The 16,611-nt window shown below is 32.4% G+C and overlaps 2 protein-coding genes and 1 pseudogene across 2 annotated transcripts; 2 read left to right on the forward strand and 1 right to left on the reverse strand.

Annotated features, from left to right (window-relative positions):
- Positions 1–6,820, forward strand: LOC123924028 (indole-3-acetaldehyde oxidase-like). Its single transcript, XM_045976793.1, has 10 exons — positions 1–663; positions 1,155–2,852; positions 3,036–3,295; positions 3,410–3,619; positions 3,790–4,008; positions 4,248–5,213; positions 5,340–5,435; positions 5,601–5,699; positions 5,944–6,133; positions 6,386–6,820. The coding sequence occupies exons 1-10, from the start codon at positions 510–512 to the stop codon at positions 6,601–6,603; spliced, it is 4,110 nt and encodes a 1,369-aa protein (XP_045832749.1). The 5' UTR covers positions 1–509; the 3' UTR covers positions 6,604–6,820.
- Positions 6,821–7,107: 287 nt separating this feature from the next.
- On the reverse strand, positions 7,108–7,930 carry LOC123924031. The gene has a single exon (XM_045976797.1). It carries the CDS (start codon positions 7,866–7,868, stop codon positions 7,389–7,391), a length of 480 nt encoding a protein of 159 aa, XP_045832753.1. The 5' UTR covers positions 7,869–7,930; the 3' UTR covers positions 7,108–7,388.
- LOC123922310 lies at positions 7,900–10,415 on the forward strand (annotated as a pseudogene).
- Positions 10,416–16,611: the final 6,196 nt, after the last annotated feature.

Here is a 16,611-nt window from a genome sequence, read left to right on the forward strand (position 1 = left end):
GAAGGGTGCAAACAAACAATATCAATCTTAGTTTTCCAAGTAAAAAATCTTAGTGTAGAAAGTACAAACAAACAAACATATGGCCGTAAAGAATCAGTTGCGGCGGCAAGAAAAACATCATCAAATGTTCCGATTTTTTCAACTAAAAAATTCATTTAATTCACGTCCACTCTTTCAACTTGCTTAATCACTTTCATCATCAACATCATCTTCTTCTTCTTCTTCTTCTAAAAAAATTATTAAGCAATAAGTCAATATAAATCTATGAAATCGGGACACAAACGTCACGAAACACAATAACTGACATATCGACACCGATAATAATTTGAGAAAATGACATTATTTAATATATTTATAAGTATTGTTGTCATGTCGATGTCTGACGTGTGTCCAACACGGGGACACAGCTTAATCTGATGAGTGTATGTGCTATTATATAAATACTATACAAGATAACAAATAAATGCAGATGCATACATTATATCTTGTAGTATTTCTCTGAAATCAGTATGGATGTGAAGAATAGTGAGAATCAAACAAGTTTGATTTTTGCTATCAATGGTGACAAGTTTGAGCTATCCAAAATAGACCCATCAACCACTTTGCTAGAATTCTTGCGTACTCAAACTAGATTCAAGAGTGTTAAACTTGGTTGTGGTGAAGGTATATTATAATCATAATTCATAATCATACATATATCTGTTTATATAAATTAACTGTTTGATTGATTGATTAATTTTCTTAATTTCAATAAGCTTTATACTAATACTAACTTAATAATTATTTTTTCTCTATGTTTGACTTTGGTATTATTTTGTTGTTTAATTGATTGTGATAACGATTTTAATGAATTATATTTTCTTTCTGATTGAATATGGTTAATATAATACTTCAATTATTGTGAATGTTAGCTTGTGAAATTTTGAATTATTTTCAATTCCAGATTGAATGAATTAGAGTTGGTTACTCTGCTGTCAACTGTTAGAGTTAGTTACTTGTTAGTTAATCCTCTTTTGTTTTGTACTAATCTATATAAATCATCTCACCACAATTGATGAAGGTAACTTGTAACACATAGTGCGATTATCAATCAATAATAGTCCTCAATTTACTTTTCAACTTGCAAGTTTATGCTTTGACATTGTTGGTTGCAGGTGGTTGCGGTGCTTGCGTAGTTTTAATCTCCAAATATGATCCGTTGCACGACAGAGTTGAGGATTTTACTGCGAGTTCTTGTCTCACACTACTTTGTAGCATACATGGATGTTCAATAACAACAAGTGAAGGCATTGGAAATAGCAAACATGGATTCCATCCAATTCATGAAAGATTTGCAGGATTCCATGCTTCTCAATGTGGCTTTTGTACTCCTGGAATGTGTGTTTCACTCTTCGGGACTCTTATTAATGCCGAGAAGAAGACTAATCGTCAAGAGCCGCCTTCCGGGTTCTCAAAAGTTACTGTTTCTGAGGTTGAAAAGGCTATTGCAGGAAACCTTTGTCGCTGCACTGGTTATCGGCCCATTGCTGCTGCCTGCAAAAGTTTTGCAGCTGATGTTGATATGGAGGATCTCGGGTTGAACTCTTTCTGGAGAAAAGGAGAAAGCAAGGATGTAAAGCTTAGTAGACTGCATCGATATGATCATCATCACAAGAGTATCAAATTTCCAATGTTTTTGAAGGAAATAAAAAATGATTTGTTCATAGCTTCTGAGAAACACAGTTGGCACAGGCCGACTAGTTTAAAGGAGCTTCAGAGCTTATTAGAATTAAATCGTGCCAACGGAACCAGGATAAAAGTTGTTGTTAATAATACTGGTATGGGATATTACAAAGATAAAGAAGGCTATGATAAGTATATTGATCTAAATGGAATTTTGGAGCTCTCAAAGATCAAAAAGGATCAATCAGGGATTGAAATTGGAGCAGCAGTTACAATATCTAAAGCTATTGAAGTACTAAAGCAACAAAATAAGAGTGATTTTAACTCAGATTTTGTAATGATTCTTGAAAAGATTGCTGAACATATGAACAAAGTTGCCTCAGGGTTTATTCGGAACATGGCCAGTGTAGGTGGCAATTTGGTGATGGCACAAAAGAGTAAGTTTCCTTCGGATATCGCTACTATACTTCTTGCTGTGGATTCAATGGTTCACATAATGACTGGTTCAAAGTTTGAATGGCTTTCTTTGGAGGAATTTCTCGAGAGACCACCATTGCGTTTGGAGAGTGTGGTTTTAAGCATTAAAATTTCGAGTTTGGAAGCTATTAGAAGTACATCTTCGGAACAAAGAAATAGATTCTACTTTGAAACTTACCGAGCTTCTCCTAGACCGCTTGGAAATGCCCTTTCATACTTAAATGCTGCTTTCTTTGTTGAGATGTCTCCAAGCGAAGATACTGGTGGATCCATGATAGAGTCTTGTAGGCTGTCTTTTGGTGCCTATGGCAATAAGCATGCAATCAGAGCGAAAAATGTTGAGGAATTTTTAACAGGAAAGATGTTAAGTGTTAGCATTCTATACGAAGCTGTCAACTTGCTTACAGCCACTATTATACCGAAAAATGAAAACTCAAACACAGCTTACTGTTCAAGTTTGGCAGCTGGTTTTGTTTTTCAGTTTTTTAACCCTCTAATTGAAATATTTGCCGGTGCAACCAACTCTTACTTAAACGGATATTCTAATTCACCTTTTGTGAATGATATCAAGTTTATAGAGAATCAGAAGCAGGTTCATGATGACAAAATTCCAACTTTATTGTCATCTGGGAAGCAAGTTCTTGAAGCAGGAAACGAATATCACCCCATTGGTGAGCCAATCATTAAATCGGGAGCTGCGCTACAAGCTTCAGGTTTGTTTTGTGTCATCTAGAATGTATTTATTTTCTTTCTTTCTTTCTTTCTTTGCACTTCTAGGTTTGTTTTGTGAGCTTAGATATTCACATGAATGAATCTGTCAAATATGAATTTTCATAAATAAACATGTTTATTTTGTTCCTGTCAAGATCAAATATTCATGCATGAATCATATACAGGTGAGGCTGTGTATGTGGACGACATTCCTTCACCACCAAATTGCTTACATGGAGCATATATATATAGTTCAAAACCTTTAGCAAGGGTAAGGAGTATAAAACTCAGCCCTGAATTGCAGCTGGATGGAGTAATAGAAATCATTTCAAGTAAAGACATTCCCAGTGGTGGGGAAAACATTGGAGCTAAGACGATATTTGGCACAGAACCTATATTTGCAGAAGAGATAGCAAGATGTGTTGGCGATCGTTTGGCTGTTGTGGTGAGTTCTTAAATCTGTCATTTAGTTGATCCAACAACTTACGAGATTATTTCTTGTTTCTTTGGATATTGATGTGTGACACACTACCTTATTACTCACCAATAGATTTTTTAGGTTGCAGAAAGTCAGAAACTTGCAGATATGGTAGCAAACTCAACCATTGTCGATTACGATATTGAAAATCTTGAACCACCTATTCTATCTGTTGAAGATGCCGTTAAAAGATCTAGCTTTTTTGAAGTTCCTCCTTTTCTCCACCCAAAACATGTTGGTGATATATCAAAAGGAATGGCTGAAGCTGATCACAAGATTCTTAAAGCTGAGGTACATGGAATATATTTATTGTTCTCCTTCCTTTCCCCTCTTGTTCTCATTTCACAACTTTGCGGTCATCTACGTTTGTTTCTGATGAGATTTATAAGTTTTCTGCTGTATAAGTTATGTTGAAATGGTTATATATCGGTCAAACTTATTCATTCAATGTTGAAATTCAGTTGAAACTTGGGTCTCAATACTATTTCTATATGGAGACACAAACTGCACTTGCTGTGCCAGACGAGGATAATTGCATTACAGTTTACTCTTCAAATCAATTCCCGGAGTTTACTCATTCTACTATAGCAAGTTGCCTTGGTATTCCTGAGAATAATGTTCGAGTAATTACAAGAAGGGTTGGGGGCGGTTTTGGAGGAAAGACCATAAAAGCAATATCTGTAAGTATGAAGTTGTAAATTATTTTTTAAAGATTCTTAGAATTGAGTATTGGGCCAAACTCAACCCTACAAAACCGGCTTAAACCGGATTGTAAGGTGACGATTGCCTCTACTTTATTATAAACTCACATTCAGGTCATCTCGTTACAAATTTCATGTGGCGATTTTTCGAAGAGTCACATGGGTGCTTACTTAATACTAAACTGTACATGCTAAGATTTCAATTACATATCATGCAGTTTGCTACATCTTGTGCACTTGCAGCACATAAATTATGTCGCCCTGTCAGGATGTATTTAAATCGAAAGACCGATATGATAATGGCAGGAGGACGGCATCCCATGAAGATAACATACAATGTTGGGTTCAAGAATGACGGGAAAATTACTGCATTAGAACTTGATATATTGGTCGATGCTGGTATATATGTGGATATAAGTGTAGCATTGCCACATAACATAGTTACTGCACTAAAAAAGTATGATTGGGGTGCGCTATCTTTTGATATAAAGGTATGCAGAACAAATCTTCCCAGTAGATCTGCAATGAGGGGCCCTGGGGAATTGCAGGGATCATTTATTGCTGAAGCTGTTATAGAAAATGTTGCAGCTACACTTTCAATTGATGTAGATTCTGTCAGAAGCATTAATCTTCACACACACAAAAGTCTTCAATCATTCTATGATCATTGTTATGGCGAACCTTTTGAGTATACCTTGCCATCAATATGGAGTAAGTTAGCTGTTTCTGCAAATTATGAACAAAGAACCGAAATGGTGAAAGAGTTTAACAGAAGTAGTATTTGGAGAAAAAGGGGAATTTCTCGCGTACCAGTTGTGTATCAACTGACTCTAAGATCAACTCCTGGAAAAGTTAGTATTCTGTCAGATGGGTCTGTTGTTGTTGAAGTTGGAGGCATTGAATTGGGTCAGGGTCTCTGGACAAAGGTGAAACAAATGGCTGCATTCGCCCTTGGTACAATTCAATGTGATGGGACTGGAAGCCTTTTGGAGAAAATAAGGGTTGTACAAGCTGATACAGTGAGCTTGATCCAAGGGGGCTACACTGCTGGGAGCACCACATCGGAGTTATGCTGTGAAGCAGTTCGACTTAGCTGTGATATCTTGGTTGAGAGGTTGAAGCCTCTCAAGAAAAAGCTGCACGAAAAAATGGGCTCTATCAAGTGGGAGGAACTTATTCTTAAGGTAGCTATACTACCCTAAAATAATAGGGCTTAATTTCAAATGTTGTTAGATTTTCCTCTCGAGGAGGAAAGTTCCAAGACATAAAAATATTTAATTTTATGTTGCTGACTATTTATCAATCTACAGGCATACATGCAATCTGTAAACTTGTCAGCGTCTTCATTTTATGTACCCAACAATAACTCGACGATGTACCTTAATTATGGTGCTGCAGTAAGTGAGGTATTTTATTTCCATATACACATCTCAAACCTTCATGGTATAATAAGTTCATTAAAAGCTATTTTTTATGTTAAGTACTTAAATTGTCACACGTGCCATATTACTGAAGTAACTGAGTCGAATTATTATATATTATTGTTCTAACTAGTGAAAATTATTTCTCAGGTGGAAATAGATCTTCTGACCGGAGAAACCAGATTTCTTCAAACAGATATTATCTATGATTGTGGGCAGAGTCTAAACCCTGCTGTGGATTTAGGACAGGTATGCTAATTACATATTTGCTTTACAAGCTCAACCCTAATCAAAGACTATCTCAACATAAGAGTTGGAGGGCTATGAATATTTTTATCTTCTCTCTTCTTCCCTTGCAAACCAAACAAAATGAGGGTTCCTTTTCATAGCCTCCTTTCAACCAAACACCATAATATATATAAACACGCAAGGGATGGACCAGTTTGGTTTGTTCTCCTGAATCAGTTAATAACAATATGATACCATCCTGCAGATTGAAGGCGGTTTTGTCCAGGGATTGGGGTTCTTCATGCTTGAAGAATATGAAACAGACCGTAATGGTTTGTCGTTGGCAGACGGCACATGGAACTACAAAATCCCAACAATAGACACTATCCCTCAAGAGTTTAATGTTCAAATTCTCAACAGTGGACATCATCAACACCGTGTGCTTTCCTCAAAGGGTATGGATCAAGGCGTTATAAATTCATATCACTTATCTTTCAATAGTATGAAAAAATGGATTGTTAGTTGTAACAACTTATAAGCATTTTGCAGTTCATGTTGTTTTTTGTGAGTTAATGAAGTCGAGAAAGCTTCATGCGAATCAGTTTAAAATTCTTAATTACAACATCTAAAACATTCTCTCATCATTAGATGAGATTTTATAGTTTAAAACTCTTAATTGAGAAAATGATATGAAATCTGTGTTGCAGCTTCTGGCGAGCCTCCCCTACTACTAGCAGTTTCAGTTCACTGTGCAACAAGAGCGGCTATCAAAGAAGCAAGGAAACAGCTTCTTTCATGGAGTGACTTGGATGAACCTGATTCAATATTTCAATTGCGCGTTCCTGCAACCATGCCTGTGGTAAAGGAACTTAGTGGACTTGACATTGTAGAACGATACCTGAAATGGAAGATGGGCAGGGTGTAAAAGTGCTTATTATGCTTTAAATTTCAGAAGATTGGTTTTAATACTTGTATACTTACAATAAGACACAGGTAGCTTTTGCAACAAGGAAAAGGATATTCTCTCATTTGGAAACTTCATGTAATATTATTGTCATCTTGAACTTTGGTTGTATATTTTGAGGTATATTTACAATAAGACACAAGATAGCTCAGGAGGGTAGCTTTTGCCACAAGGAAAAGGACATGCTGGATAACAAAGTGGATTCTCCCATCTTGGAACTTCATGTAATATTGTAATATTTATAGTATTGATTTATGTATTAAAATATTCATTGATGAAATGGTACTAGAATAATTATTCAGTTGAGTGAACACTTTGAATTTATGGAACCATTCTTTCATTTTCAAAATTGATTACAATATAAATTGTGGATCAAGTCTATTTATAGACCAGTTAACCTGCACACATGCTTCAACAATCTGTAACTAACTTACATGGTTTTGATAGGCTATGTGAGGTCTACTAGTGGTATAACATAACATAACTTCCTTACAACATTCTAGAGTTGCTATTAAGTAATTGAAATGAAATAACATAACTTGGTTCATAGAGAAGTAAATCTGAAAACAAAAACATCTTATATTCCAGAACTTAAACTTTGATAAATGATAAATAATAATGCTAGCAAACAATGCATCCATGATGCAAGAAGTATTTCTTCTTTATGTCACTGAACAAAACAACTTGTTTTCTTTCTCAATGATGGACTTGAAAATACGATCGAGGCAACAACATTAGTAAGCACTTTATGAAAACCATCTTACTTTATCTTTCCTGAGTTGCGTGCAGTTTTCTACAACATGCTCTACTCCCTTCAATGTGACATTAGTACAACACAGTAATACTAGTTGAAGTCCATGGAAACTCTTTGAAATCACATAAAGTGTTTGATCATCAACTTCTGTAAATGATAAGTTCAACACCTCCAGTTTCGGCACTTCAAAGTTCATTTCAAGCAGCTTCACATTTGAACAGAAGGATAAGTTCAAATGTCTAATGTTACAGCACATTCTTAAAACTTGAGCAATACCTTCTTCTATGCCACAATAATGGCTCAAATCAAGCAACTGTAAATTTGGGGAAACGGAAGCAAACATTATGATGTTTTCATCTGTTAACCATTGATTGTGAGCCAAACGGAGATACTTTAATTGAGGGTGTGCAGTAAAATCCATCAAAGATCTAGAACTCTCTAGACTCTTTTTCCCAATTTCTGTGTGTTCCATTTTGATATCACTAAGTGAAGGACAACTCTTAATGAGTGCAAAGACGGCAGATATTGTGAGTAATGAACAAGTCAAAGTTTATAGATACCAAATCACCCAGAAACAAAGACAGCTCCACAACATGTGTATCAGTCAGAAAAACAGCATTTTGAAAGATCCAAATATTGGAAATGTTGACACTTGGATAACAAATAAAAGATTCCAGAATAACTATAACCGGTGCAATCTTGGAGAGCAAGTCTCGTTAAAGGAAGACATTCGTTTGCAATAGAGAAGAGCAAGTCATCGGAAATATTGGAAGACAACAAATCAAAACAAGTCAAGTACTTCAAAGTACTCACCAAGGAGGCAATGAATTGTGAAGTAATGTAAGATGTTATTGGCTTGTATACTAATGACTTGTTTAAGTGCAGTTGTGGCACGGTTGAACATGGTAACACAGTTGCAGCTAATAGAAATAATAGAAATATAAAAGCTATTTCAAACCTTCCTGATAAAATCACAATGCAAGTGACAAGATTATCAATAATGTAATAAATAATCAAAAAATTACAAACAGAACTAGAGGTGTACCTTTATTCGTATTGCAGATTGATATACACTTAAAAAAATAATCCAATGAACTCTTTATATATTGATATTTTTCCTGAGAATTTATTTTGCTTCTGCTCAAAAGGAAAAGATATCATTTACTATTTTGTTTTTGGTTGGTAAAAAACAATTTTTCTTCTGACTTCTTAAAACAATTGATTACACAGTTACTTACAAATACATTACTTCTTACTCAACTCACAAGTACCCTTTTCACAAGGTAAATTCTTCGTTATCCAACTTGAAGATCTTGTTTCATTACTTGAGGTCAACATTTCTTACAATTTCTTCACTGGTTCTGTACCAAAAGGTCTAATCAAGTTATTGAATTCCTCACCATCATCATTCATGGGTAATCCTCACCTATGTGTCAATTGTTTGAGTTGCATTAAAACTAGTTATATAAATTCATGTGTCCACAAATCAACTGATCACAAATGTATCACTAATGTTCAAATTGTAATGATAGAACTTGGATCTTCAATATTTATTTCTGTTCTGTTGCTAATGATAATTGGAAGGTATCTCCGTAGAAAGGACTCGAAAAGGACATCTGATCTTAAGCAAGTGTTTTTTAATGTAAGAGGAGAAGAAAGTTTTGAATTCACAAATGACAGTAATTACGAATTAAAGATCTCAACTGAAAAGATGTCTTCCCTTCGAGAGCAAGTGTTGGAGGCTACAGAGAACCTAAAAGATGAGTATATTATTGGGAGAGGAGCACATGGTATTGTGTACAAAGCCATAATAGGTCAACAGGTTTGTGCTGTAAAGAAGCTTGAATTTGGACGCAACAAGTAAAGGCGGTTAAGTATCACGCGCAATGAAATTAAAGTCCTTAGGATCATTAAGCATCAAAATCTGATCAAATATGTTGACTACTGGATTGGAAAGGACAATGGTTTAGTCTTATATGAATTCATGGAAAATGGAAGTCTTTATGAAATTTTGCATGAAAAGAAACCCGCACCACCCTTAACATGGAATGTTCGGTGTAAGACAGCAGTTGGAATTGCTCAAGGACTAGCTTATCTTCATTATGATTGTATTCCACCAATAGTGCACTGAGACATCAAACCAAATTCTTGACAATAATATGGAGCCTATTATAGCAGGTACTGCCCTATGCAAGAAGCTGTTTCAGGATTCTAATAGTCATTCTGAAACCATGAAAAGACTTTCGTCGCACGTTGTAGGTACCCCTGGCTATATTGCACCGGGTAATTAACTCTTCATCCACAATTACTATTGATTTTCAAACCCATTTCATAGACCATAGTAATTTGATTTCTAGGATGTGATAAAAACTTTATTTTCCAACACAGCTTGGAAGTGGAGTTTTGTCAGATAGTATTCTCTAACATGTTTGCATTGTCATCTGCAACAGAGAATGCATATGATATAGTGCCTGGAAGAAAGTCTGATGTATATAGCTATGGAGTTGTTTTGCTTGAGCTAATAACTAGAAAGAAATTATTAGTTACGTCTATAAATGATGAGGTTAACGAGATCCACATAGTGACCTGGGCTAGATCTGTAATGATGGAAACAGGCAAGATTGAGAACATTGTTGATCCATACCTTGTAAGTGCATTTCCCAATTCAATGGCACTAACCATTCAAGTCACTGCAGTGCTTTAGTTTGATCTGGGGTGTGATGAGGTTCAATATGGTGGTGATGGACTTATAATTAAATTGATCGGAAATGGTAAGATTGCGTATGAAAAGGTTGTCGGCGTTGCAAATTTAGTTGTTCCAAAAATAACCTATGCTTGGTCTAGTTTGATCTTTCTTCCCTCTATCACTGGTCCAATACTTACCAAACCATTCAACTGGTTTTTCCTATCACGTTGGGGTCAATATAGACAACTGCAGAGATCCTTGTATTCACAGCCCAAATCATACTACTTTATAAACACCAATCAATCTGAGGCCACTCTCCAAACTAGTGAATAGTTGTGGAAAAAAGTTCCAAAGAAAGGCAATAAATGGGAAGAGAGACCTTCAAAAAATTGTGTGGATGGATGGTGAACTGCATGTGCCAACCAGGGACACTATTAGAGTGTCATGTCAACATCCATATGTAGTTAACCATTGTTCATTATCAAATTTTGTCAACTAATCTAATCATTTTTGCTGATAAGTCAGTTTTAGGTTCAACAATTTTGTTTCTGTACACATGTACAGTTCTTCCTCCAAGAATTACCATTGTTTCATTTAGGTCAAACTTGGTGTGCAACGTTTCTTGAGGATTTCTTTTAAGCTTTTGATCCATATTTACAATTTTGGCACATGTGTGTGACTTTTAGTCAAATTTGTTTACAATTATCAGTTCTTGTTAGCTTAATTTGCAACATTAAATAGAAAGTTCAGTTTACATCAAGAAGGATTTTGAAAAATGTAGTCAATTTTCCTATAACAAAAAATGTGAAAAGTGAATCTGAAACTCCATGGATGAATATGAGTTTGTGTGTGAAGGAAGGAGAAAACCAGAAGATGAGCTCAAGTTAGCTAATGGTTTATATACAAGTAGTTAGTAGTACAACCATATAGCTTAAGTGTAGAAACTCAGTTAACTTGTTCCACAAGTAACTGAGTTTTCTCAATATCATTCACAAAAAACAAAATAGAAATATAAGTGACATAGCTGTTTGGAAAAACAACGTGGACAAAATAAAAGAACGCAATCACAACACAAAAATATAACGTGGAAACTACAAAACCGGAGAAAAAATCACGGCCGATAACTAGAGAATAAACACTATATGTAAATTGTGACAATAAACTTCACTCTCAACCACCCTATGCCTCAGTACACTCATACTCTCCAAAGTAAATATTTGAACTATATCTCAAATACTCTTAAATAGCATAAGAGAAAAGAAGAAAGAACATAAATATAAACTTAGGTTGTTTATAAGTGCTACTGTTTGGTGTATTGAAACAAGGAATTTGAGGTCTCTATATATATATACCATTGAGCTATTGAGCTCCTCCGCTCTTCACTTTTCTAAGCAATGCGGGACTTCTAAAATATAATTTCCTTGACCTTTTTTCCTTCATTAGCAATGTGGGATTTACATTACAATCAACCCCAACGCCTTCTTAGCTACTGCAAAATGATGAACCATAATAGGCAGCAATCAAAGGCATCATGCAGGTGCATGAAAATTACTTATCGTTAGAGAAAAAAAATAAAAAATTCAAAGAATCCCATTTTGTACGGTTACTGACTATTAGGATGAAACACTTTCAGTGTCAATCTTCTAAATTTTGAAAAATTATATGGCTTCTTCTCCAAAGAAGAAACTATCTATTTATTACCAACTATCTCTAATATATAAAAAATAAAAATAAAAAACTCATCGAAACATTTCCCTAGCTCAAGTGGTTGGTGCGGTGAATGTTATAACTTTTTTTTTTACTACTAGTATTCGGTCCATTAACATTAGCGGACCTACGGGTGGGTTGAGGTGGGCCACGGCCTACCACCACCTCAATTTTTTTTTTTAATTTTTTTTTTATATATATAGTATTAATTTAAATGTATTATTAATGAATTTAAGTCACTCAGTATATATATTTGTAGAAATATTAATTTAGTGTTTATTATCGATGATTATAAGTAACTCGGTACACATATTAGTTCAAATATTAGTGTAAATATTAGTTCATAATTAATTGAATTTATAGTATTAGATAAAATTAGCAATTAAACTAGCATATATAAATATGAAATGACATAAAAATATATGTTTAATTAATAAAAATATATAGGTTGGTGCATTGGTATTGACTTGGGACCTGGGAGTGTGCTCCTATTGAGGTCTAAGGTTCGATTCTCCCTGGTGCTAATTTGGATGGGCTAATTTAGCTTCTTAAAAAAAAAAAAATTAATTTTTTAAGTCTCATATTTTCCATTTGTTGCAATTTTAGTCTTATCTCAATGTTTTTTTTTTTCTTTTTTGCCGTCAAAATAGCGAATTTTAATGAAAAAAAAGGTGAATTTTGGTTTCAAATTTGATATTTCATTTTAGATTCAATGTTGAAGACAATAAATCACCTTTATGACCAAAAATCACAATTTTAGAGTAAAAATATTGATTGTTGGTACCAAAATTGTAACATATGAAAATAGAGGACCAAAAAATTCAATTTAAAAATAAGTTGAGTATTGTTCGGCCCACTCACAATATTTTTTCTGGTTCTGCCACTGTTCACCGGACCCTGCTAATATTGAATGTTATAAATTTTAGGATACCAAGTTCAGTTCCTACTTATAAACTCATTGAATTACATTGACAAAAAATGTATTTTACTTGTTTAAATTTATCATTCTTAAAACACTCATCTTCTACTATCTTTCAATGTTTTTGTCTTTGTCTCGTACATGCAAAAGGGAATATATATTATAATTGAACAACTCCAACTAGCATAAGATATGTTAAGTTAGAAAGATTTCAAGTTTCAATATCAGCCATTGGATACTAACATACATAATGACCAACAACCAAAGCACCATGACAGTAACAAAATAGAATCGACATTTACTATTGACTATTGAGAGATCCTCTCTCCTCATTTACATGTCATATATGCTTTTAGTTAATAATTAGTGATGTTTTTAATACCAAAAGTTGAACATTTGAGTGACAAAGATGTGAACTTAAAAGAACAAAATGACAAGAGAAAGATGAAGCAACAAAATAGTTCCAAGTATTAACTTGAAAACAAAACAAATCGATGAATATTAATTTTTTAAGTATTAAGTGTGAGAAAAGTAGATAATAATCCACAGTCCATAATATTAAACTCGAAAGAATACATACTACACGTCTCTAACTTGTCTTATTTGTGTATTTTATTTTTATGATAAAAAGTAAATAAATACATCCAAATTACTAGTGTCTGACATCTCATATTATAAGAGATTGATTGATCCAACTATTTTGTCTTATCTTCTCCTTAAATTTAGAAGTTTGGTCAAACAAAGATACTCTTGATAAGAAATAAATTATAAAATAATCTTAAACATATTTAAATAAGATGTCGCGAGTTTTTCTAACTTAAACAAGTTCTACATTTGATCCATAATTTAAGCATACAATAATGTTAAAGTATTTTGAATTTTTTTATCATTCATTTAAATCCCGCAAAACTTGATAGAATAGTCTATTGTATTTATGTGCAGAGAATACTTAATTTTCTAAGAAAAAAAATTAAAGGAAGTAAAGTGATTGTTGGTTAATTTGTGAGTGAATTTGGATTCTAGAGATGTAAAATTAAATCACAAAAAATTATTACTGTCCCGTCTTTATAATTTATTTGACACTTTTAGTTGCACTAATGAATATATTTTGTGAGTATTACTAATTTATTTTGTCTTAAGTTGATTGAGTTGGTAATTGATCGACTCATCTGTCATAAAAATGTGATCAACACTTGACCCTAGTTCTAGTACACATCATAATATTGGATTATCATATCTTAAATCATTCATAATTTATTTAAGTTATCTGCATTTCATGTAGTCCATTCAAACAAGTTTTTTCTTTTTTGAAGTCCATTCAAAGTTTCAATTTAACATATGTTCAAAAATTCATAAAATTAAATCATGTGTCAGGCAACTTTGAGTTCAGTTAATTTGCAACCTAAATTTGAACAAGAGAGAGGGAAAAATTTGGATGATGGTTTCTCCACTTAAAAACTATGAGAGAAAAAACTAGAGGTAATTTTTTCTGGTTTTGATGGGGTTTGCTACTTACTATATTGAAACAGATTTTCTGATGTATATTTTTACATCATAGCTATTCGATCAAAAATATATGATTGAGATTGTTTTAAGTAAATTTATAATAGCATTAATCTAGACCGTTAAATTCATAATCAACAGTCAATATTCAAAATTACTTATTACTGCAATAAATCTGCATCCCACCGTAGAGTGAGTGGAAGATATTATCTCTTACCAAACATGCTATTAGTCAAATTCAACTTTTTTCTCTTTTCACTTTTGTTTTTGTAAGTTACCTTCATTTTTATTTAAAGTGTGTCACACTTTCAAACTCTTTCCTTAAATTCAATCGCGGTTAATATAATGCTCTTTGTCTTTTGGGTTAACAATGTTTGAGATCCTAACTTAAGTTTTAAGTTTAGTTTGATCTCATAACTTTAAACGAGTCAACTCATAATTTTTTCAATTTCTACCTTCTCTCTCCTCACAAATCAATGATTAAGATTCTCAGGGGCGGACATAAGGGGGGCAAGTAGGGGCTGAGGCCCCCCTCTTGTCGTATTTTTTTTTCATATATTTGTTCTTGATATATATACACATAAATTGATATTGGAGATATGTGTTTAAAGATTAATAACTACCGTTTGGTGCAAAACATGTACCCACAACATAGTAATTATAACAATTTACTTTAAAATATTTTGATAATATATATTATACACTACTAAAGTTCAAATTCAATTAAGTTAATTCTGATTGTTTGCTACAAGTGAGAGATTATTTTCTGCTATGAAGATTGTGAAAAATAGGTTGAGAAACAAGATAGAAAATGAATTTCAAACTAATTATGTGATTACTTACACCGAGAGAAGAATTGCTAAAAAATTTAATACAAATTCAGTTGTTGATGATTTTATGATATGTGTACAATTTAGATAAACAATGTGATGTATTTTTTTATTTTTTATTGGGTATATTTAAATACTATTATAATTATTATTTATTATTTAGTTATTCCAACCCCGTTTTATAAATTCCTGGATCCATCCCTAAAAATTCTACTATTTTCTTCAAGTAATTGAGAGAGAATCGTTTGAAGAACATGTAGACTAGTTGAAATAATGAATGAGGTCCAATATTGTAATATTGGAGGCTCATTTCTTCCATTGAAATAATTTAAAACTATTTTGGTATTGTAGTTTTCAACACATCAAAAGTAAAGTATTTGAGTTTATGAACTTTCGATTTGTCGTTAATTAGTTAATCTGTACAAAAACATTAAAACTCAACATTAGTTTATGACCGTAAATTTTATTTTATTTTTTAAGCAATTTATGACCGTAAATATAACCTTATTTATAACAACTACTATCATTTAAGTATTCAACAATGAATTTATTTTAGATTCGTTATTTAAAAGTATTTACTATACAATAATCCAAAAGTAAATAATCAGGGGCGTCTCCGAGTTTTAAGAGACTTTGTGCAAAATATAAAAGTGGTCCTTTAATAAAAAAAAATTATCAATTTAAATTGCATATAATATAAAAAAAATATTCTTGTAAACATATAAATTATCAATATTAAATATTGCATTAAATTAAATGGAACAAGAAATACAAAATAATTATCTTTGTATTTAACGTCAAAAAGGAATATCATAATCTAAAATTAAATTTTATGCAAAGATTAAAATGGACTAGAACTATATTTACGAGTATAGATAACTAATATATTGATACTCATATGATATTTATGAACATTAACAATATATAACTATTATTTTAGGGCCTAAAAATTAATCTATTAATATACATCTAATATTTTATAAGTATAAATAATGTATAAGTAATATTATAGGACCTCAAAATTTTGAGTTGAGGCCCTCAAAATTTTGAGGCCCTATGCCGTCGCACACATCGCACATGCCTCCAAGCCGCCTCTGTAAATAACCATATCTATAAGAAAGTCGTGCGATATAATATATTGTACAAATATTTGCATAATTTTTTTTGGGATACAATTCAAATAAGAGGATGTTTGTTATTTTTTTTAAAAAAATACATTTCAAGTCTTTTATCTTATTTTTTTTATAATATTTTGATTCTTTAACTTTTTTTGGTAACATTTTGATCTTTTATTTTTGTTTTTGTAATACTTTGGTCTTTTATTTTTTTTTATTTGTAACATATAAGTCATTTATTTTTAAAAATAATACGATAAGGGATCAAAATGTTAAAAAAAAAAAGAATAGTTTTTTTAAATGAAATGTTTAAAGTCAGACCCATAACAATATTATCAATATTTATTTAGTAAAAAAAAAATATTATGAATATTCGGATACTTTTAAAATAAGTGTCTTAAAGTAATAAAAAAATAAAAAATAAATGATGTGAGATGTCTAGAAAGTATAAACAC

This window comes from Trifolium pratense, linkage group LG4 (genome assembly GCF_020283565.1).
Source record: "Trifolium pratense cultivar HEN17-A07 linkage group LG4, ARS_RC_1.1, whole genome shotgun sequence".
Classification (NCBI taxonomy): Eukaryota; Viridiplantae; Streptophyta; class Magnoliopsida; order Fabales; family Fabaceae; genus Trifolium; species Trifolium pratense.